We start from the raw sequence: 25,992 nt of genomic DNA on the forward strand, positions 1-25,992 counted from the left end.
GAATAAAGGCATTATGCGAGCATGATGGTTAGTTTTACGTCATATGAAGCTAGATGCCGCCAAGTGTAATGAATAACTTTACTGCTTCTCTGATTTCTTCATAGAACTAATCTTTGCATTCAAATACAATGTAAATAAATAAACGGTGACGGAATTCACATCACATAAAGCGTCATTTATTTAGAAAGTGCAGAGGTAAAAGTGAATATATAATATCAAGTCAAGTCAAGTCACAAAAATCTTTATTCACTGTAAAACTTTATAAGTTATTTAGTGCAAGTCAGGATGAAGTACAAAAGTTACAATAGCATTCAAATAAGTATAACAATATTCATTAACAAAATTTAGAACATTAATTCCAACTATCTTTATCATTCAAATAATCTTTCACATTAATTATAATGTATAGGCCTTAGATGTTAATTTATTTTTTACGATACATTTAAATTTTTTAATAGGTAGGTAGGATACAATATCGTTGGATATTGTATCGCTTTCAGTGCGATTAACGTCAAACAATATTTGACTGAATTCAAGATTAAAAATGAAACTTCAAGTTTAGTATTTATTTTAAATTTATTTGCAGTATTTTAGGTACTGTTTGTCAGCGGTAATTATTTTATTTCAAAACATTATTATGTTAATATTAGAAGAGTGATTCCCGCGTCTTCGTTCTCCTTATCTTCTCACCTTTGACTCGTTTGACCTCCTAGTAATCAACAGTAAAGGATGATTATTTCCAATAAGGTATGTTTTGTGTTTGTTCAATTATAAGAATATGTTGCTATTAATTAATAAAATTAACCATTAGGCACTATTTTTAATTTAAACCGAGTAGAGTGCTATGTTGCTTTTTGTACTGAAACAATATTTTTTTCATTAAAAATCATTCTGCAGAAGACAAGACAAATTTGTGAAATTTTTGTATCTTTTTTTCAGCAATTGTCGACAAAACAGCCAGAGCAAAAATTGCCAGTGAGTAGATGTAAAGATGATTAGCAATATGTTAAACTATAAAAAGGATATTGTTTGTCTCTCTGCTCCTCGTGCGATCGATCCCGAAATGGTGATTTTTCCTGTACACAACATAAAATTGTCATTAATACCTAACTGGTTATGCATCAAATCACATTTTCTGTTTACTTATTTCAATTTACGAGGGTTGACACAAAGTTTTAAGAACTGGCCACTTAAGAGTGACGAAAGCTGGATTTAATGTTATGAACCCAAAACCAACAGATAGTTTCCTAAGTGGGTGCTTCGTTCCGAGGAGTTGCCAACCAAAGTGAAGAGAGGTCGAAGCGTGATAAGATGGTGGCCTCGTTAGCTCGCTCACAAGGACAGGTCATTACAATTACAAATAGTGACATCAAAAAGAATTCTAAAGGAATCAATTTTAAGAAAAAAAAAATGCCTTTTTTTTAATTGTTTTAGAGGTTTGAACAACAGTTACTGCAGAGTGGGAACTAACAATTGTTTGCTGCTCGTCTTGGAAAGTTCTTTAGACACGACCTCGCAGTAATATCCTTCACTACAACAACACACCTTGCAATTTTTATTTATTCCCAATATTAAAGGAAAGATTTCGTGGAAAACGTTTTATGCACGTCAAGCAGTTATGACTACGACGAGTTTGCAAAGTGCTTTTCTCAGTCGTTTCATCAGATGCAGCGCTGTATTGACGTAAGTGAACACTATTGATATAATCAAACTAAAAACTTGCTAATTGGATCAGTTTCTGTTTTTCTAAGAAAGTAATTGACACTCATATGTTGATATGTGTTTGGTAGATGTATGGTTTATAACTTTTTCGAATACCTTTGAGAGGGAATTTTCATTCAAGTAATGTTGACTTTGATCATAGATAGCAACGGTTCAACTCTACAGTTTAGCAGCCCGGTCGAGTCCCTGCTTTGCCTTACCCTTACTACACGTTTGACGTGTTTGTGGCTTTTGGACTATTTCCAGCATGTCGAATTTCAGAACTTTCATATGATTTTGAAACACGCTTGATTTTTTCAAAGGATTGTAGAAGGTGCTATAGCGATAGATGATCAATTTGCGTGTCTCATCCTCGGGATATTTAGATTTACGATGCAAACTATCCCTGTTACGTATGCACCTCAGCAAGCCGGGAGTGATTCATGGCTTATCGTTGCACTTTACACTGGGGATTGGTGAGCCATGTTAGGCTTTGATTGCTTGGAACAGAATGGAAACAAGATCAAAACCATTAACTGTTAAAAATATAATAGTGAAAATGTGATGAAAATATTATAAGAAAAATCGTGTATGTACTACTAAGAATCCGAAGCATTCAATTAATTCTGTTAAAAGTAACAAAACGCGCTGATATTGTTGAATCAAAACTACATTAGAAAAGATGACTAAAATTATAATATATTATAGTCACTCTAAGATATTTTATAATTTCAGGTGTAAGTAACTCGGTTTGCTAAAAATATTATTATACCCCACCAAATAAAGTACCTAAAGAAGTTTTCATATAAACTATCCAGCCCCAAACTTGTCATATAAATGTTTCATTCATAATTGACATATAAACGTTTGTACCTAACGGGATTCGAAACTAAAGCCATCACAGTCACCACGAACTTAGGAGTCAAAGAAAAAATAATTAAAATAGTTGAGTTAAATATTCTTCATCAAAGTATTCAGTTACGTTATCAGTGTAAACACACCAAGATGTACACAACATTATTTTATTTTTTCGACAATCTTAAGTACGATAATTTACTAGTAATCACAATTGTATTATACTTAATCATATTATTTAAATTATTTAGTAAACTTATTATTCACCCTCTTATGATATTTCTCATAGTGGTGGTCATCCTGTGAGCCATTCTGATGACCTGGCAGTTTGATGGCAGCTGAAAAGAATACTTTTAAAGATTAAAAAAAATATATAAGCGTTTGAATATGTGGCAACTTTTGTACATTATACGTTATGTGTCACTAGCCCTGTAGTACGGCTACGGCGCCCTTCCAACAGAAACACAATGCTGCACACTACTAGAGGGCACCACTGGCACTGGCCGACACCACGTGCTGGAAGCCTTCCACTGGTATTCGCTTATTACAATGGCCGTAGCACATTTTAACACTAGAGGGTGTGTATGGCTTGTAACATTACTATTACTAACCCTACGAAGTCTAGATACAGAGGAGAAAAAAGCGGCCCAATGAGTTTCTTGCCCCTTCTCCACCTTCGCACGACACGCCACAAGTTAGGTTATCATCCTCACCATCTGGATGTGTGGCGTTCCTCCACAGTGCGGTATTCAAGGAGCTTTCTTCCACGTACTACAAAGCTGTGGAATGAAATTCCTTGTGCGGTGTTTCCGGGACGATACGACATGGGTACCTTCAAAAAAAGCGCGTACACCTTCCTTAAAGGCCGGCAACGCTCCTGTGAGTCCTCTGGTGTTGCAAGAGATTGTGGGCGGCGGTGATCACTTAACAACAGGTGTACGCTCGTTTGTCCTCCTATTCCATAAAAAAAACTTCTTCAATAAAGCTCAACCTTTACCGCAGTGGTGTTAAATGTAAAAAAAAAGAAAACTTTTGACATTCATTAGTGTCATATACTTGACCTACGTGAATAAACTGATTTTAATTTGATTTGAATTAATTGTAATGATTTCACTGTACACAAATTATAAAGTCTATGTAGTATCATGTGCTACCACCATGAATTTATAAAATATTAAGTAAACTGCATTTCTACTTTAATTTCTTCTTATTTCAGCTCAAACATTTTTCCGCTGAGTCGTATGTATAATTTTTATTTCTATGTAGATATTTAATTCGATACTTGATTTTAAAACATTTAGTAATTTAAAGATTTAAATTGTATTGAGGCAGTTTTAAAACATGCTGCAAATTTTGAAATTATTAATATACAAAGATTCAACTTTGTATGAGTCAACTGAAAAATATGTTACTCAGTACATATAGACGTGAGAAAACTTTACAACTGTAACTGAAGATCGAAAAGTCGTCCAGTGGGTCGATATGATATGCATGATAAATATGACTTACATGATTTCTTTAACATTGCCCTACTTTCAATGTATCTAAAGGCATAAATTAAGAAAAAAAAACATATATAATTATTTTAACAGGTTCCTGCATAATTGTTATTCTTAATAGTTTTAGCATGACAAAAATCTTCAATATTAATATGGCATGCCTAAGTTAAGAGCATGATTGAAACCGTTTATAGAATAATTTACCTTTTTGTTCGTCTCGACGGCGTTTTTGTTCTAAAAGAGTAGATTCTTCCACTCTATCCTGTTGAATAATAATAAGTCAATTTACTTTAATAATTAGAATAATCTACAATAAGCCGTATGATAATGAAGCAAAGAAATGATGTCGAGGTATACAATCTGATGAAATAAAACAATTAACTTTAAAAAAAATTTATGTAACAATTTTGTATTTTGTTCAAACATACAAATTGTTATAAGTTTTGGAGGATTATATTTTAAATATTCTCGTAGACCCGCTTGTGTCATTGTGTAAAATAAAAACACAAAATACGTCAATAAATAGCATGCAGTTTATTAACCACAATATCAATATACACTTGAATGTAGACCGTTTTCAATGTTTATTGCGTCGGAATTTCTGCATTTATCCACACTTTTTTTTGCATTAACTACGTTTTTTCAACTGATCTCCCGTAGCTGAGCTGAGCGTGAGAGTTAACTTAGATTTGATATCCTACCAAAGAAACTTTTTTTCTAACAGATATTTATACCTATAACCTAGATACGGAGGCCGCCCTGCGCCCGAGTAGTGGCGTTACTAAATTCAGGGCAATTTTAAGCGTAATGTGGCTGAATAAAGGTAACAGAGTGTATCAGTTGTATCGGGAGACAAAGCTGATATGTTAATTAACTCTCCGTTTGGGCTCTGATAGATATTGAGTCACGTCTGATCAATGTGACTGGTATTCAATTACACCAGCGCTCGCCTGCGTTAGGTTCGAAGATTGACTTTGAGCGAATCTACGTTGAACAGAAGATTGGCGGGGCAATGACTGGAACCGCATAAGCCAGGTAATGGCCTAAAATTGTCGGTCGCTTAAATTTGTCATACTCAATGAAGAAAATTCTCATTATTGAGAGCAGGCCTGTCTCACTCCCCGTGTAGGTATCGAAACCGTAAGTACGCGTGGCTATACAGTAGGGACTCACAGTGCTCACGAGCGAGCAGCGACGCACATGCGATGTTTGTACGCCAACTTCTTCTTCGTCAAAATCTGGCACAAGTCAGTCTCGTGCCAGATTTTGGCTAGACAACACGTCCTGAGGATGCCTCATGTAGAGGTGAAACACGTGTCGAATTATTTAAAGACAAATATTGGCGGAATTAACACTAAATAAAACTCAAATGATTTGGATAATTATGGATTTCCGCAAAGTAACGCATACTTCAATAAATTTTCAGAGTATATGAAGCCTCATGTCGTACCCTATGTACATTTTACTGGCAAAAAGATCACTTTTATTCTGTACAATGCCTGACCTAACACTTCAAGCAGTGTATATAAATAGTTGACCATATTGTGGGTATTACGGTGATAGGCTCGCCGATAACAAGCCCCGCTATGAATCCCCTAAGACACTATGGTATGAGTTCAAGAGGGTATTTATTTTAAACTCGTACAATTCATAAACCAAAATCTTTGCCCTCAGTAAACAGTCAAAGTAAACAATCAGTTACTTTGAAACTTACAGGTTTTCAATTTATTTTGATTATCGGTCGAGGAAAAAACATGCCGCATTTTAGACTTAGGGTTAACCCGTAATAAGGTTATGATATAGCTATCTATATCATAACGACGATATCTATATATATAATGGGATTAAAAGTCCATGTCTTCGTCTGGATGTTCGTCTGACAATAAGCACTGGAACGATTTCTTTATATTTGAAACGATACGGGCACGAATAGATTTAGATGACCGTAAGTTAATAATGCCATTGCATTTTACACATAGGCATGCATATGACGCGGGTTGGCAATGCGTTATATGAATCTGATGTCATCGAACAAAATGTTACAGTATATATTATTAATGTAGTAAATTTTTTTTTCGTCAACTTATTAAAGTCAGATGTATAGTTCGACACTGTTTGATTGTACTTACTCAAAGAAGCATGATATTCCACACATACAATAATGATTGCTAGAAGCACACTTACCCTCTTGCGATTCATTTTACGTTCTTTACGGTCGTCACCTCTTACTTTTGTCTTTCTTTTCTCTTTTTCTGGTGAACGTTCCTCAATATCTTTGCTACCCTGCTCATAAAATACATCGTTAATATTAAATCTATAACAAAATCAAACCAGCGACAGTGTATCATGAAACAATGAGTCAAAATACTAAATTAAAACTTTCGTAACAATAGTTGTGACAAATTTACTTTTAATGTTTTAGCAATAGACTTCTTCCTGCTCTAAGGCTTTTGACTTTTTTTCTCTATTTTCATGGTCATTTCATCTTCTTTCACCATTCTTATAATTTTCAAATAAGTTGGAACTTCTCATTTATCAACTATCTATTTGCTTAGAAAACATAAGTTAAGTGAAAGCCGAGGCAAATTGATGCTTTTTAATTGGATAAGCTTTAGTGTATTAATTTCTTCTTATTCTTGATCTGATTCAAGCCAAGTGGAGTAATATTTACATGTTTTCAATGATGTTATGTAAAAATAAAACATTCTTTTTTTCTCTCGATCTTCGTTTGTTTTGTTTCCCATCCTTTGATTGTTTGATTTTTATGTAGGAATTCTTCATAGAGAATGTTTCTTCACACCAAAATTTGATTTAATTATTTAACTGTTTTTACAGGCGATATCTTTGGGATGTTTATTATTAACTGTGTTTTATTTTTCTTTCTCGATGAACGAAATATCTGATAGGAATAGTGGAAGCGAAGGAGATTTCAGTTTTGTAGAACATAGATGTTGTTATTATATTCATATTTGTTATCCACTCGGACATGTGTTGGTGACTCTTATATATTATAGCTGTTGATTCTCTACTTTTTCTATTCATGCATCAATTTAATTAATATTATTTTGATGTCTTCGTCTGCTTCCAGAAGCAGGTTACCAAATTTGTTCCAAAATTTTCCAGTCTTCATATTTCACATTTGATGGGTTATCTTCAACGTCAAATTTGATGACCGCCTATTGCTATTGAGGTTTAATTGTTTTTGAATGTAAAAGTTATTTTTGGAGACTCGTTTCAAATTAATAATTTTGCAACATTTTGACTCATTGATGTAAACGTGAACCTTACCACAGCTGGACTGGGCTGGCCTGACTCAATTACCGCGCACTTTTTAAATTTCGGATTTTAACACTTAATAAAATTTAAATGGCGTTTTAATTTTATTTATTTCTTCTTCACAACAGACTGTTGTAATCTTCTAGTGTTCTTTCCGTTGAATTGTGGATATGAAAAATTCTTCATTAATCATTACTTTAATCTTCTTTAGGAAACCGTTTTTTTTCACTCTTCTCATTATTCCATCTAATTAAGTATATTGATTCTGTAATCCTTATTTTATCCAATACTTTACCAACACGTCTTGAATATTTTTTGTTCAGTATTTCTCTTTCGTTGTGTTTATTTTGATGCTTTGATATTATTATACCTTCTTTCCCACGATATATAGAATCCACGATTATGTTTTTTAGATAATTTTAATTAATTTATTTTGTTTTGAATCACTTGCGACAGTCTTCAATTGTCTTTGCACTGATATAGTTCTCACAGAATTTCAAATCACTGCTATAAATCCTGCAAGTAGGTCAGTGTCAGGCCCAATCCTCAGTCTGGTGCTGATGCGATGCAAGGTCGGTTTATTACAACGATACTCACCTTGCCATTGCTGCTGCCTTCTACTTTACGGCGTTTCACATCTGGTAACAGAAAATTGTACATCAAAAACTATAATATGATCAATGGATAACAATCACGGACTGTGTTACTTTATATCTAAGGAAATAGAAAATAGGGAAGAACACAATGTGCAAGTCGTATTAGTCGTTAAAACGTTACAAAACATTACTTAGTTATATTTAAAAATGAACTCTCATACATTTAAAAAGATAGTTTTTTAAAAGTGAAACTTTTTCGTTTGTGTTGCATGTCACGTGACGATCGGGCGGCGCCTATAGTTCGCAGCAGCTGACCGTATAGTGTTAAGTGTATAGACTATTACTCATTTGTGCCAGTGATCAACGCCATTTTGTTTGTTTTTGTCATTGTCAAATGTAAATGTTGTTATTTATTAAAGTGAAACTTTCATTTGCTTTTGGTAAACAACGACACAGCTAGTGAGTACAAAAAAAACTGATCAACGAGAAAAAAGCAAAGAATAGTGCAAAATTGAATGACGATGAATTAATTTTACGCCGTAAAAAACAGAACGCCGACAGAGCACGTGCTTATAGTTAACCAGGGCTAAGACACAGAGATCAATAAAAATGTTAGATGGAGACTTAGTCTACTTTTATTGTTTTCCATTATCATTCCAATTTTCCAAGTATAGAATTAAGATTGATAAAGCGATTTTTATACCCTTAATGGAATATTATGCCAACAAATTTTAGTTTTTTTTATTTTTATTTATTTATTTACATTAAAGTTTACAAAAGAAAATACTTAAAGCTAGCATCAGAAAACCATACGGGTTTGTAATATATGCTAACAAAGAGTTAAATCTAGGTACATTAACTACAGAACATTAGTGCCAGTTAGATAAATTGTGTAAATATATTTATTTTAGGTGACTTAAAAAGTATGACTTCAGTTTTTTCTTAATATTACAAGGATTTATACAGTTCCGTACATCAGTGGGTAATTCATTAATTAGGCGAGGAACTAGGTAAGCATTCGTTCGTTCGCCATATCTATTGAGCGCGCTCGGAGCGCATAAACAGCCCCGAGTGACGGCCCGCGTGCATACAGGATGTTGTACTTTATCCCAGTATTTAGTATTGAAAAAGTTTTCTTTTAACATTGAATATTTCATCAGTACCTGCACCGGTAAAATTTTGCAGTGTTTAAAAAGTTCAGTTTCGGAATAGTCACTATGATTTTTGTTAGGCAAAAGTTTTAATATTCTTTTTTGAAGCTTAAATATTTCATTCAACTATTTGGACGTACATATAACTCCTATGAGTTATATGTACGTCCGTAACTACTCAAACCATATTGTATATAAGATTGAGCTAGAGAATTATATAACATTAATTTTACATTAAAGGGAATACGATTTCTTAAAATCGTCATATTAGTTAATTAATTCAATTAGCTAGTTAAATGTCTACAATGTGAAAAAAAGTTTCACTTTTACCGTAGATTTATAAAACCACACAATCCTTTTTTTTATTATTATATCATTTAAATATGTAATAAACATAAATCGTTCGGCTAAACAACCAAATGTTGCATAATATTAACACTTACCACGATCTATGTCATCGGAGGGATGACGAGAATCATGAGGTGGTGACACTGCCTCCAGGTAACGATCCTCCTTAAAGATAAAGAAATATATCATCAACATATCTACCTCATTAGTTTATAATATTGACGGACAATCACAGAATACAAAAAACTGTTCTTAGAAAACATATCTAAGTGGTTCAGGGTGAACAATTTGTCCCTACCAAATGTAAAAAAGTACATAGGAGCATAATATTAAATGGGGAACTTTTAAAACTTGTAGAGTCTACTTCGTTTCTTGAGATCGTATTAGATGAAAAACTTCAATGCACTCCATGAAGTAATCCCCATTAAATTTAGTATAGGAGATCACTGGCTACTGGCTATTGTGGATTTATACATGATCAAAGACACTCACACAGCGGCGCGCGATGTTATAACATCACGCGGACATTTCGCGCCGTATTATTTATTAAATATTTTATTTAATTATATATACTATATTCATTTAAGTATATATTTTTTTATTATTTATGTTTTATTTATTTTTTACGGAATTTGTCATATTATTCAGTACAGGCACCAGAATCTTTGAAGTCTCTGGTGGAAGGCTGCAGTGGTGGGCATAAAAGAAAAAATTCTTCATCTTTTTAATATGGTATAGATACTCACTCTATGTGATCTGTCTCGTGGAGATTTATCTTTACTTCGCAGTAATTCGTCCTTACTTCTATCCTTTACAGACCTAAAAAAAATAATGTTGTTTAGGGAACAAGTAAATGCAGGTGTAATAATAATTGTTATAGAACGAATGCTGCCTCTATCGTGTTTCATCTAAGTTCTTCTTAAGATAAATTAAAATTCACTTATATTGTATTAAACAATATTACAATATTTATCCCGGTCCCTGCAATTATCTTGACGACATCCATCATCTGTGTCTTTTTTCGCCCCAATACTCCAATCCACAATCTTCTCTCTCTCTCCAAGAGCCTGGCCCTGTTTACTTTAAAGGTGACATACATTGTGTGGTTTAACTATTCGTCTTTACCACACCTGTTCCGATTATATTTGTATAATCAGTTTATGTCTTAAGATGATATCTTAACTAGCTGACCCGACAGACGCTGTTCTGGCAATATAATAAAAATGATGTCAGTATTCGAGAATAATGTAGTCTGAAAGCCATCGGAATTGTGCAATCAGAGTAAATGAGTTGAAACATAAACGTATTTCTCAATGATATTATAATATTATGTAGTTATAAAATGATTAGGATTAACATTGTATTTGTGTAAACAACTTTAACATTACGGCTTTATAACTGTAAATTTTTTAAAAGTATTAAAATTTATATATTAATATGTTATTCTTAAGAGATAGACATAATAATGTAATCGCGGAATACTCTGTGGATGGTATAAGATACACAATAAAATATACAATACAGTATTTTGTAATATCTCAAAAGGTCAACAAATACCAATATCAATAAATATTATGTATAAAAATGTTTACGAAAACTTAACAATAAATTCAATAAACTTAACATTTAAACCTACCTCGAGAACTATTGGTGACAACAGCATGAAATTCAGTGCAGCAGTTTTTGAGTTTATCGCGAACAGACAGACAGACGCGGTGGATGACTTTGTTTTATAATATGTGGTGATTATTAAAAAAAACCTTTATTAACTGTTTTTACTTACAACTTTAAAATGAAGGTGCATGGATGGAAGCGTTGGGAAAGTAGACATAGGCACGATCAGAAAAGATTTTAAGTAAGTGATCACAGAAGATATGACAAGAATCATGCGCTGTGATCTCCAAGCCTCTAGGACAAGGGTGTTATTGATAGTATTGTTTATTTGTTAACATTACTTATTGATTTGATATTATTATATCATTTTAGATATTTACGATCCCTATAGCCCAGTGGTTAGAGATCCCGGATTCGAACCCGGTAGGTGCAATCATTTATATGATGAATATGAATGTTTGTTTCAAAGTCATGGATGTTTATATGTACTGATATATGTTTAAGTAAGTATATTGTATTAAATATATCGTTGTCTTGCACCCCTAGTACAGCCTATGCCTAGTTTAGGGTAAGATAATATGTATAAGATTGTGTCAGTAGGTATTATTATTTGATACATAATATATCGAATTGAATATTAATTTTAAGTCAATGGTAGCATGAACCAATATATTGCAAACTTACATTCGCGTCTCCCGTTTAGTGTCCTTATCACGATCTGAGTCCTCTCTGCGCCGGTCACTGCTCTTCTTTTCCACGTCTGTAATAAGTACGATTTATAAGTGATTGAAAGATTGGTCAAGTTATGAAAATGAAAATGTTTATCGAACTCTTAACATATTTTAACATAACTTCAAGTTCAGTAGAATAATAAATAAATAATATCAAACAAGACCCACAGAGCAAATTTGTAAGTTCAGCAGATTGGGATATGATGCGTTCCTTTTTTGCATCCTACCCTTAGGGCAAGGTTTGTTTCCCTTCGGATGATCCTCGTGCCGTTGCAATGGCCGATATGATAATACTATACTGATAGGGCATGGATATTTTCATACAAAGCTCTGTAGTACCGATTGGTGGCAGATCACAGCCCTGGTTCGATGCGTCTGTTACAGCAGTTACTGGCTGCAAAAAACAGGCGTATCGAATCTTGGTTGCGGCGTAAATCTAATCACGTCGTCAAAAGCATTCCTCCTATCGTGCTTAGAACGTGTGTCACTGAGTTGACACCGGTGCCAACGCGTTTATTCCGGCACCCATATTCAAAAGGGGTCCCTGACTCATGGAAGTCAGCCCTTGTCCATCCGATCAAAAATAACTACGGAACACTACAGGCCTAATAGCTATTACCTCAGTGCTCTTGAAAATCATGAAGAGCATAATTAATCCCCAGCTATATGCTTGGTATACCAAGAGGGTCACAGGTTCTTCAACGACCTTCAACGACCTTCAACGACATGTTTATGTTATGACTTTTGATCAATATTATGAAAGTGCAAAAAAATATGTGATGATTAATTTTTTGTTATAATAGTGGTAGAAATACTATTTAGAGATATAAAAATAGAAAATAGCTCGCTTGTTACTTATTTTGTATGAGAAAGTTTTTTTTTAAATATTTTCATTTCGTCAAACAGTACAAAGCGAGGTTGCCAGATAGACCTGCTAGATAAGTCATCTAGTAAATAAACATAGCGGTTCAAGTGTTTGTGAAACGCAATGTATATAGCTACCATAAGCTAATAGTAACTGTTATAGGATTAAATAATGATACTAATAGTGTACAAAGCATGTACATACACTTAATTCTGATATACATATTCAAGAATTGTAACTAAGAATTTTATAATCAAAGATTTTATTTATAAATAACCTTTCTTTGCATTATCATATTAATATAAGTACATAAAATTTATGTACCTCATAACCTTAGCTTTTCTCAAGTTAAATAATTTCAATATTAAATAGTTCAACTTAGATTAGTTTAAGTTATCACTGTTATCACAAGTCTGTCGGGCGTCCCGACCTGCACAGGTTTTTTTTTCATCTTTTAGCAGTTTGGTTAAAATTTTGATCTATAGATCTCGATAGATTTAGGTCTCAATAATATTTAGTTTTAAGGCATTTTAGTAGTTAGTAGTTTTTTTTAATAATACCGTTTTTCATATCGCATTTTAAAATTTGGACCGATTGATAATTGTTGTTGTTTAAATATCGATGAATAACCAGTGTTTAATCATTTTTATAAGTCAGAAGAAAAAATGAGACTTAAATTGATATTTTTTTAAACAGATCTTGATGCTGCATTTTTGACTTATTTTTACAATAGCCAAAAACATGATAGATCAAAAATGCTTCACTTTTACACTATGCAAAGGGTGGTTAAAATGATCACAAATAGTCACCCTTACCACCTCCTAACTGGATTACGTCTTATTACCAATCCCTGTATAATATTTGTTTTTAGAAGTAATTATTTGTCTAATTCAACAATCTTTAAACGTTAAAGGAGTCGTCGCCACTGACGTAATGTAATGAGTTCTTAAGCTTATACTACGTACCTGGTGCCTGTTGAGGTGACGTAATAACTTCTTGGGGTTTTTGCGTGGAGTCCTCTTTCACTGATATTGTTTGTGCGGCGGGTGGTTTGTTTTGTTCGCTCATCTGTTTTCAAAAATATTTATTTCTACATAGCTATACTACTGCTGTATAATTAAACGTAATCCTTTAATACCTAATATTATTGTGGTTCTTTTGATATAATTTCTTGACTCGGGGGTCAATTCTTAAGATAATTTGATGTTTTAGACATGGACTTCTGCAACATCGGGCTAAGACTGAATACCAACTTTGCCCAGCAAACGACGCACATATCTCGAGCAGCCGACACAGCCTAACATATTCCTGGTACACTCATATTCTTCGAGTACTGAGTTGCGGTTTTTATTTTTGCTGGGGAACATTGCACATTTTTTTTAACCGACTTCAAAAAAGGAGGAGGTTCTCAATTCGTCGGTATGTTTATTTTTGTTTGTTACCTCAAAACTTTCGACTGGGTCAGCCGATTTATATAATTCTTTTTTTATTTGAAAGCTGGTGCTTCCCGTGTGGTCCCATTGTCCAGATCTGACAATGGCATCCATGAGAAAATGATAAAAGTCTTAAATTTGCTATACATACGTATAGCAAAGTGGATGATAAATTTACGAATAACTCAATATCGCGCCAACCGATTTCGATGAATCTTTTTTATTGGAAAGAAAGATCTTCAAAGATACTTTGGTTAGGATCTGATTACGAAATCCATGACAAAGTAACGGAAATCTTCAATTCTTAGGAGCAAATTAACGATACTCTTACGAATATTTTTTATGCTATCCGGATATTTAAGTCATCTACCATAACATAGTTATGGTCAAGTAATTGTCGTAGTCGAATATGATGACCAAAGGAATTCAAAAATAATTCTAAAGGAATCAATTTTGAGAAAATAAATTCTAGATACGATTATTGTAATTTTTGGAGTCGGTGTCATAAAAGACAGGTTTGTAACTACATACATAGTTATAGGTGAGATGTGCTTGAGTCGTGAAGAGGCGAGAACGGGTCGCGACGGAAGGACACCGATTTCAAAAATAACAATAATCGTAACTAGAATTAGATTAATTAATTAGATTGTATAAAAATACGCAATTATTTTCATATTTTTTAGTGCGTATTATCTATTGTTTTGGAATAGTGTTTTTGAAGTCAGTTGTTTTTTTGTTAATTTTTTTTAATGTGTAGCACTCGCGTTATTCAAAGAAAATAAAATTGAATACTTATTGTTTTATTATGTTATATCTAAGAGATATACATATAGATAAAAGCAAGAGACGAAACTTTCTCCTTTAAAATTGAATATTCACTGTTGAAAAAAATTTAAAATAGACCATCGGACGATTTGTACTATTTTATTGAAGAAAAAATTTTGTATGTTATATAGGTATTGTATTGTAACAAAACTTTATTTCGTTTTCAAATTGAACGAATGTTGTATTGCGTTAACAAATCTGAACAAAGCTTCCGTAGGTGTTGATAAAGTTATCAATATACAATATATATAATAGCTAAGTGATTGTCAACAACAAACCTGGTGGAAGTCCCCCTCCAACATCATGCTCGGTACTTTGTTTCTCAACTGGCCGCTGTACCCGGTAGCCAGCACATATAAATCCGGCCTTTTAATTTTTTCTTCTTCTTTCACCTAGAAATAAATTTTATAGAAAATGAATAAAAATCTTGTATCAAAATTGGACCTTCATCGAGTGATTCCAAAGGCTTTTGCAAATGAAAATTCCAGCGCGCAACAGATTCCATATATTAATGGTTTGAGTAAAAATATCCATAAACGACAAACATTCCTCCGCCTCGAGGCCTAAGATCGTGAATATTTTCAGTGCTCGATAGTGGGGTTCGGGCAATTAATATTATGGGACCCAGAGTCGCTTAGATCTAAATGTAAGGATTTTAAAATAATGACTGATATTAATCACTATATATTATATGAAAGTTAAATATATGAAAGAAAGAAAGAAAATGTTTATTTTGAAACATATAGTACACATAAATAAAAAAGACTTAAGGGCTGTTTCACAATTTCCAAGTAAAGTTACGAATAGGCTACTTTTGAGTACGAGGTTGGCAGACCGATCAGCCAGATAAGTCATCTAGTAAATAGATATAGCGGTGAAGTGATTGTGTAACACATTCTATTTTTATCTGCCAAACTAATCTATAATATTTAACTTGTAGCCATTAATTTATCTAGCCTATGACAATCTGCTACTTTACTTGGATATTGTGAAACAGTCCCTTAATATGAAATTATGAAAGAGACAAACAATAAATAAACAAAAAGAAATAAACAAGTTGATCAAAAAAGGTGTGTGTACTTATGTACGCAAGAAGTTATAAGTTATATAAATTGGGCGTAACGAAGCAAACATCATTAAAATGATTTATTCCTCGTGCTATTCTACGTTTTTAGAAAAATAATTTTGTAAAAATCTTGCAAAGATAGCTTTTACAATGAATTATTAAATAATGAATACGGCTGCATGGGCTTGAACCCTTTGCCTGTCCTCATAATGGACGAAGAAATAAAAAAAATAACGACGCAAACGTCAGAAAATTTTAGGAACCAACTTCAACCTGTTACTTTTGTGTTACAGTGATGCGCGCGCATCTAAAAATTTCACTCTCATAATTTTTTCATAACGCGCCTAAAGAAGTATAACTTCAAATAATATACAGTAAAAACCAATTTAAAAGTGCGTGCACGAATAAAAGCAAGTATTTAAATAAATAATACCTTCTCAATTTTCCGTTCAATAATCTGCGCCAGCTTAATCAACACTGGGAAGTGCTCCAGAATCTTAATGAGTACGATGAGCGCGTTGCGGATCTGGACGTAGTCGCCCGAGTCCAGGCACACCACCATGGCCTTCGTGATCTTGTAGTGCCACTTGTGGCACACGTGTCTGCGAATTGATGTTCATTTACAAACATAACTTTTGAATCGTTTCCCTCACTACTGGGATATATGATACCAGAAAAAAATAATTGTACCAAAATTTATTGACGATTCGGGATTCGAATTCACCGGAGATTAAAATAAGCTACAGCTAAGCCAACCGTCCAACACTAACCTCGTTAAAAAATTTGTATTTTTGCTCAACTCTAGAGTTGTGGCGCCATCTACAGGATTACTTACTTACTACACATTACTGTCAATAGCCCCATAATTTACATATTAGGCTCGTGACACCCCTTGAGTTAATTATGGAGCGCTGGAAGCCTTAATTCCGGAGTCGTGGATTCGAATCTCGCATAGTCAATAAATTGAGCTACGAATATAATTTCTCTATATTTATTTAAATTACCCGTAAACTTATTTTAATTCATTAAACCGTACAAAATGTTAATTTATACCATCGCGCATGTCTGCGTGGGGGTTATATTTCAACCTTAGATAATTTATACGTCTAGATAAACTGTGATAGCTTTGAACTTGTTCTCTTCTCATGAACCTTTATTTCAGTAACTCACGCTCACTAAAACAAAACGACTATCGCGAGTGTATGATGGCTTACGACAGATAAAAGCATAAGTATCTAAGATTTTAACATCCATTTACCATGGTCCTGTTATGTGTGGGAGGCGGTGATAGAATGTTTGACATTCATAAGACGTGTCATTTTGACCTAATTGAATGATTTTTTCTTTCTTTCTTTCTATACTTGTCTGACTTTTTCTATCCGTAATAATCTTTGTGGTTCTCTTCACCTGGTACATTTCTTCACTACATCGACGAACGATAGAAGAATAGACGCCTACGTCGACCTTTCTCCCCTTTTTTTCCACTTTTGCCTTTTAAATTTATGAATGAATGAATGAAAACTTTATTAATAAGAAACACAAACTACACCGAATAATCTAAAAAAGACTTACAGGGGAAAAAAAATATTTAAGAATAATAACACAAACAGTAAAAAATACAAATAATATGTGCATAATATTATAGTGATTATAAAAGTACTGTGTGGCAGTTATTGCTATCAAAAGGAGCTGACTCAGCGTCGTGCTGCGTTGGTATAATATCAACACAGAGCTGATTTTCAGCAGCCCCCTGGTGATCCATTAAGTAACTAAAATTATTTAATATTATTTTTTGTTTTATTGAAGGTTCCATTAATATTTTTTTAAAGATGATAATTTGAAATTTGGTTCTACTGATCAGAATATAGGTACATCACTACACTGTATAAAACAAAGTCGATCTCTCTGTCCCTATATCTCTATGTATGCTTAAATCTTTAAAACTACGCAACGGATTTTAAAGCGGTTTTAAATAGATAGAGTGATTTAAGAGGAAGGTTTATATATATAATAACATCTATTTAATAGTGGAGAAATACTATTACTTTTGAGGTTTCTAATGTGATGTCGTAAGTAAATACATTTTTTCCGCTTACATTGCAAATGCAGACTGAACCCTACAAGATTTATCAAAATATTATAATAAGTATTGTACACATTGAAAAGGTCTACAGAAAACTCCGCTATAGTATATGTCTATCTCTTACGGAAATTCGACAATAACATTTTTTGTCATTTAATTTTTACGACAAATAATGGCTTATTTTCGAAGCGATTTTAACCAGTACAGCATTAATCCTTATCTAATTAAATACCTTAAATACATTGTTGATTTAATATAGATCTATATGGCCCTTTCTAAATTTAACTGCCTGCGCTGACCTAGCCATTCCAATTTATTATATAAATATTTTGGCGTTTTTGTCATAATAATATCAAAATTAAGCGTGGCTAAATGTAGTCGTCTACGAGCATCCAAATTTAAAATATTTGCTTCTTTGAGGTATGGAGAAATGTGATGTCGGGCCGGTATATCCCAGCAAAAACGAGCACATGAATTTCTTGTTCTGCCAAGCAACCTCGGACCATACACTGTATCGGTATAGTTAAACTTGGATAGAACAAGAGCCTCACAAACGAATTGCGCATACGTCATGCGCAATTCGGTGGTTATAAATGGTCTAATTTGGTACAAAACTTTTAATCTATAAAAACTGTTGGAAATCACTTTATTTATATGCTTTATTTCTTTTACGCGTTCGATATGCTTATCATTGATTACTAGTCGTACATTGTATACATTAATTAATTCTAAGCCGTTACAATTACCGAAGATCATAAATTTGTTTTATCCGGGTTTAAAATCAATGAGTTTTTTTCAGACCACATGAATATTTCACGAAGATCAGCATTTATAATATCTATTGCCTGTCCATGTCGCACCTGCTCCCATAACAATTGGGAACTGCACTCTCGAAATTTTCGACGAGTACGTCTACCTCGGACAAACAATCCAGTTAGGCAGGTCCAATTTCGAGAAAGAGGTCACTCGTCGAATCCAACTCGGATGGGCAGCGTTCGGGATGCTCCGTAAAATCTTGTCGTGCCAAATACCGCAGTGTCTGAAGTCGAAGGTTTTCAACCAGTGTGTGTTACGTACGTACAGTATGACTTACTACCGTAAGTCATTACTGGTAGCAGCGCAGGACCGATCGTCGTGGAAATCTTTGGGAGGCCTTTGTCCAGCAGTGGACGTCTTCCGGCTGATGATGATGATGATTGCCTGTTGGGCATCGTGTGGCGGAAAAGAAAAATAAAGCTGTATATCATCAGCGTAAATTTGATAATTGCAGTGTTTTATTTTTTTAATTATGTCAGCAATGTGTAGAATAGAAATAAGGGGTCCTAAAATAGAGCCCTGGGGAACTCCCCTCGTTATATTGGCACGTTCTGAAAAATTTATGTTACCCTGCTCATCTATCACTGAGACCGTCTTTGTTCTATTAGTGAGATAACTTTCAAACCACTTAATACTATTTTCACTAAAACCATAGTAGGCTAGTTTGGAAAGTAGGAGATTTATATTTAAAGTTTTAAAACCACATGAAAAATCAAGCAGTATTAAAATTATTACTTTTTTTCCCCTTGCGCTGCTAAAATATTATCTACTACGTCAATGAGGGCCGTAGTTGTGCTTCGCTGCTTCCTGAAACCGGATTGGTGATCCGGTAGTATATTATGAGTTTCTAAGTAACTCATCAATTGCTTATGCACAATTTTTTCTATAATTTTTGAAGGACACGGAAGTATACTAATAATTGGTCTTAGGTCGGAAAAATTGCGTGGTATATCATTTTTGCCAGAGGCCCAATCAAGGCATGCCGCCAAAGGTGAGGAAAAGTATTAGTTTTGAAAGAAATGTTAATAATATGTGTTAGTATGGTTAAAGTATGTGATAGAGTGAGGAGCAGCATGTCAAGAGAAATGTCATCAATACCAATAGCGTTCGACTTGAGCTCTTTTATAGCCATAAGAGTAGCTTTTTCGTCAACAGTCATAAAGTCAAAAGTTGAGTTCCTGAAACGGTAAAACTCAAAATACGTAAGAGTGGATAATGTTACAAGATTAGTTCCAGGGATATTCATGAGGTGAGAATTAATTTTATTTGGATCATTTAAGTGGGGCGGTAATGGGTTATGTTATTTTGATATTATTCGAATATTATTTTTGTGTTTCCACATTTTTTGAGGATAATTAATATTAGAGTTAATGTATGTATTGAAATACAGTTCCTTTTCCCTATGCAAAGCCTGAGGAACATACCGTTTTAATTCTTTATAGAATTGTATATGTGACACAAGTTTTCGTTGCTTTGCTAATTTTCGTGCATCATCACGACGTTTCATTATTAATTTAATATTATAAATAATCCATGGATATTGGGTTTCCTTAATATATATAAATTTTTTTGGCGCGTAAATATCGAACAAATTTATGATATAATATGTCAGCAAGGATACAATTTCATTTACATTAGTTCTTAATAATAATTTTTTCCAGATAATATTGTTAAGCAAATTAATGAAATTAATTGAGTCAATTTCTTTAATAGGTCTGCACACAATCAGTCTTATTACAAAACGTACACTAAAGATAGTACTGGGTTTAAAACAGCTTTAGACCATGGACTTAGTTGATTTTTATTACAAAACGAGTTTTAAGACTAAACCATGCATCACCTTTGGTACTATAGTTAAACCACTAAGACCCCTAGTTTAGAGGAAGGTCTAACTTTTTGACATACGTCAAACTTCATTGAATTTTATTTTGAGGTTACTAGTTCTACAAAAATGGACATGAATCTACAAGAATTAATTGATTTAGAAGATTTGGAGATGCTGGAGTCATCTTGGCAACCGAATAGACGTCGCTAAGGGTAACTTCTTACTTTGAAAAAAAAAAAACATAATTAAATGATAACCAAAAAAAACCATATAATGTGTGTAGTTTGTGATTCATACTTAAAAATTATGAACATTGTGATAATGTGCCGTGTTTGTGCTCATTATTCCAGAATATCTTGAGAATGCAGGTTAAAAAAAATTTGTGGTTGGTGTATTCCCTGGAAAATAGTGGAAACAGTGGTAATCCCTATACTCCCGAATTTATTTACACCGTTACTAAAGCCCCACAACACCACAAGAAGTAAAGCACAACAGATGCCATTTCCGTACCCGAAATACAGTGGAATGATGTTTTGGTCTCTGGAAGCAACAGTTTGTATAGAAGCATGTATGGAAATATAGACAGTAAAAAATGACAATTATGGTATGTGCTGTACTCCACAATTTCGCTATTGATATGGAGAATAATCTGTTTTCTGTTGAGGAAGAAATTTTCATGAAGAGTATGATCCACTGTAATAGAGTACCAATACAACAAGTCTATACAAGTACATTAAAAGGGAATATTAGGAGAAGGCAATTTATTGAAACTTATTTTTAGTACATAATATATATGTAACAAAATTCTTGTGCATCTCATTTCTTTTTATAATAATTCCAATTTTCTATTTCAAGTGCCAACTTTGTTGTTGTTAAGTAATTGTTAATCAAATAATACTAATTTTATATCCCTATTCCATCATTTCGAGCTGTCTTTTTTTAAAGTCTATGTTGCTTTTTATAATTAGGCTATGATCATCACATCTGTAAATTTTTAATTGTAAGTAATGCATGTAAAATAAATACATCAATGTAAATGTCATGAAATACCTGTTTTGGCGGCTCTTTTTTCTCTCTAGTATAGCAGGGTCACTTTTATCAGTACCCATATTGACAATATTTATTTCTGTTATTTAATTGTTAAATATCCTTAAAAAATATTTCAAATTTTATAAGCAAAGTATTAGTATAGTTTAAATTTATTTACTTTTATTGCAAGTGACTTGCCTTGTAAGGGCTTAATAATATTATAGGGCTTATGTATAAAGTAGTGTTGGGAATGTGTTTTTAAAAGTAATAACTTATAAATTTCCTAGTTTCTGTAGTACACTGATATATTTGTTTGTAATTTATTTCATAGGCAGTAAAATGTTCACAATTTAGCTTTATTTCTTTACACTCTTTTTGTGGTTCCCTTTTTAACTCGCGCAAGTCGAAACTTTCAAGTATTTTTTTGCATCAGTTTAAATATCATATTGCATAAATAAAATGTATAATGTTGAAGTTGTAAATATTTATTTGTAAGAGTGGCAATAAGTTTCTTGCCAATCCATTAAAGCTGACTTTTACAAAATGGTTGTAAATGGTAAAATATTTAACATTTTATATTTAAAAGTGTAATTTTTTGACCTATTTGAATAAATTATTTTTTGTTTGTTTGTTTACTTATTTATATACTTGTTGTAATGTCTCAGTCCTAATAATTATTAATACTTATGTTAAATAAGGGTAACATTGGTCAAATAATTAATTTATTTAAAGTAGCTTAGTAAGGGAGGTCTCTTTATTTTTGATAGAATTTGGGTCATTATTAAAAATATATTGCCATATGCAGTGAAGGTTTGCTGAAACTAGTGCTTAGGTTAGTACAAAGTTAATATTTTGTGTTTTATACATAAGGATCTCCAGAAATCCACCTGATTGATAATTTCCAAATTATCTTAAGAGTTGTAAAACAAGATCTTCGGATAGTGGATTATTTATGGATATGATATATAGTATATATGTCTATAACAAATAAATGTGATGAATAAATAAATTATTATGTTGCAAAAAGTGAATAAATGAATATAGATTTATTTAAAAAATATTAGATTTTCTCTTTATTTAACTGTTTGTATGTTTTATTTAAAAAAATATTCAAATAAAAAAGGTAAGATAAACCTTGTTAGCAATGATACTAGACTCTTGATTTACCTCATTAATTACTATCACTCTATCATTCAATACCTAATATGTGCCGACTCGGTAATAAGTTGACTTAAAATTTCCTTAAATAATATAATATTAAATCAATTTATACATGAGTAGTATAATATCATAAATGTTACAATATAATATTATATAGGACGTTAGATAAAGTTGAGGATAAAATACTGAAGATTCAAACCTCCAGTTTTGACTGGTAGGTCTAACTAACTCTCCAAACATTGATTTTCAATATAGGTACTTGAATGCTCAAGATTCGCGCGCTCGACATTATTATTCCTTTATACGTTTACGAGTCGGTTTAAAAGATCGCCACGTCGCACGCCAGCAAAATTCTTTAAATTAATCTCTACACTATTTTAAATAAATAATCTAATTTTAATTAAATTATAGGTGAAATATGGTATTTAATCATAAGGAGAAGGTAAATTTCTTTATTTTGGTTTATAAATAAAATATTATCTGAATTGAATGAAACTAAATGAAAATGAAACTAAATGAAACTGAACTTGCCCGAATAAGTGATCTGAAACAGTGAACTCTTTCAATCTTTGTTTATGGTTATTTTATTTTTAATCTGTGCATATTTTTTGAACCCATGACTATCTCTGGTACTACTTGGTCCATAGTAGGTCTACGTTTTGTAATAATGACACGATTTTAACCCGGTACTAATTTTAGGACCGTAACAAAGCTGGTTTATTTAGTTCTGGTTTAAACCCGTACCTATATAGTTTTTTGTAATAAGGCGAAATATGTTTAGGTAGTATTTTATTTTTCGGTACATTTAATGTACACGATATAAATGCGTGACTACTTAGTGACTATGTAGTCTACCACTATACTCCCTTTTATTTGTACAAACCAGATCTAAAATGTGTTGGTTGCGTTACGTGTTGCTCTAAACCAAACGCTGTTGTAAAGTATTCAAACTTTTTAGAACTTAAACTGGTTTTGTTTAAGCCATCGATATTAAAATCGCCTAATATAATTAAATGATCACACCATACAAATAAGCCAACAGCTTCTGTGAGTGTATTTTGAAATAAATCGACATATTCAAAATATGCCGATATGCTGCACCTACGACATGAAGTTTATGTTTATATGACATTTATGAAGTCAGCCCCCGAAAAAATGTTATTTATAGTAGCCGTTACTATCCACTCTTTTACCCCAAATCACTCACTGACGTCACTGTTGAAACAATCTAGCTCTCATGAATGTATACAAGGTTTTGTTCCATTAGCAAAAATCTAACTATCCAATTCAAACGGTAAGCAACGAGCTGGGCCACTCAACGTTTTGAGCTCTAACCAAATTCCTAACTTCTTCGAAATAAATGTATAGATGGAATCAGTCTAAGTGACTCAAATAATGTTGACAAAACAAATGCCAAAAAATGCCTGTGCTAACACACTTAATCAATACGTCTGCATTGAAACCTCTGAGTACCCGGATGATATAAAAATAGGTATTATAAGGCATTTATTCTTTCAAAATTGATTCCTAAGCGGTGCAAGAGACTCCCAGAATTCTTTTTTTGCGCTCTTTTCAATAAAATTTTTAACAAAAAAACAACCGACCTCAACAACAATATTACAAAACAATATTCCAAAACAATAGATATGATATGCACTAAAAAGTATAAAAATAAATGCGTATTTTTATACAATCTAATTTTTGGAATCGGTGTCATTCCGCCGCGACCCGCTCTCGCCTCTCACCTCCTCACGACTCAAGCACATCTCACCTTTAACTATGTATGTAGTTACAAGCCTATCTTGAATGACCGACTCCAAAAATTACAATAATCGTAACTAATTAGATTGTATAAAAATACGCAATTATTTTTATACTTTTTAGTGCATATTATATCTATTGTTTTGGAATACTGTTTTTGAAGTCGGTTGTTTTTTTGTTAAAATTATTTTGATTTTTTGATTTTTAGTGAATTTGAAGTACACTAACTAGCAACTTGTCTAAATATGTGCAGATATACTAAATTTTTCAATGCAGCAATGAACGTAAGCGCTTAATTGAAGAGTTTCGTTACTTTGCCGTGGATTCCGGAATCAGAACCTAATCAAACTCACCAAACTATCTTTGAAATATATCCTTTCCAAGAAAAAAGAATCATCGAAATCGGTTGGCGCGATATTGAGTTATTCGTAAATTTATCATTCAATTTGCTATACGTATGTATAGCAAATTTAAGACTTTTATGATTTTTCTCATGGATGCCATTGTCAAATCTGGACAATGGGACCACACGGGAAGCACCAGCTTTCAAATAAAAAAAGAATTATAAAAATCGGTTCACCCAGTCGAAAGTTTTGAGGTAACAAACATAAAAAAAAACGAATTGAGAACTTCCCCCCTTTTTGAAGTCGGTTAAAAATATACAATATTGTACAGGAATTTCTTTCTATCGCTATAAAATAATCATAATCTAGTCCCAGGCTGTCCGATCACTTAGATATTCAGCTGTGGAGTAATAGGATTTACGACAGAGCCATTTAAAAAAAAGTTATTTATAGATAATTCCTGAACACTGGCTGGGACTTTATTATAAAAGTGTATACATTTACCCATAAAGCTATTATGTATCTTATGAAGCATACTAGAATTAGTTACAAGCAATCCCTTATTTCTGTGTTATAATAATGAAAATCACTATTAAGAGTGAAAAGGTGACGATTTTTGTGAACGTATATTAAATTTTCATAAATGTACTGACAATGAACAGTCATAATATTTATTTCTTAATTTTTTTTTTTTGAGAGACTGTCTATAACCATGCTAATATATAGCACGAACAGCTCTCTTTTGCAGAGCAAACCTATAAAATACCGTACGTCAAGATGCTGTGAAAATAACTGAAGTACACTAATCTAGCGGTCGCAACATTCGCTTACTCTCTAATCTTTCTAACGGCATATGCCGCAGAGCTGAGTCTATCTGCTAGTTGGGCGATATGTGGACCTCACTGAAGCTTTTTATCTAACGTGATACCCAAGAAGACCGAAGTGTCCACAAGTTCCAATCTCTGGACATTTATAAGTACGTTGGTTTGTACCTCCGCTGTGTTTGGTGTAAT

At 32.7% G+C, this 25,992-nt stretch overlaps 1 protein-coding gene across 1 annotated transcript in view; it reads right to left on the bottom strand.

Moving 5' to 3' along the window:
* Window positions 1-557: 557 nt before the first annotated feature.
* LOC126970555 (THO complex subunit 2) overlaps window positions 558-25,992 on the bottom strand; it is a 52,526-nt gene continuing 27,091 nt past the window's right edge. Inside the window, exons 19-30 of the mRNA XM_050816526.1 lie at window positions 16,394-16,562; window positions 15,173-15,286; window positions 13,602-13,704; window positions 11,725-11,800; window positions 10,173-10,245; window positions 9,522-9,591; window positions 7,929-7,969; window positions 6,240-6,338; window positions 4,260-4,317; window positions 2,824-2,894; window positions 1,027-1,076; window positions 558-712 (exon numbers count right to left, since the gene is read on the bottom strand). Coding sequence (XP_050672483.1) covers window positions 679-712; window positions 1,027-1,076; window positions 2,824-2,894; window positions 4,260-4,317; window positions 6,240-6,338; window positions 7,929-7,969; window positions 9,522-9,591; window positions 10,173-10,245; window positions 11,725-11,800; window positions 13,602-13,704; window positions 15,173-15,286; window positions 16,394-16,562 — 958 coding nt within the window. The 3' untranslated portion in view covers window positions 558-678. The remainder of the gene's footprint in view (window positions 713-1,026; window positions 1,077-2,823; window positions 2,895-4,259; window positions 4,318-6,239; window positions 6,339-7,928; window positions 7,970-9,521; window positions 9,592-10,172; window positions 10,246-11,724; window positions 11,801-13,601; window positions 13,705-15,172; window positions 15,287-16,393; window positions 16,563-25,992) is intronic.

This window comes from Leptidea sinapis, chromosome 21, assembly GCF_905404315.1.
Source record: "Leptidea sinapis chromosome 21, ilLepSina1.1, whole genome shotgun sequence".
Lineage (NCBI taxonomy): Eukaryota > Metazoa > Arthropoda > Insecta > Lepidoptera > Pieridae > Leptidea > Leptidea sinapis.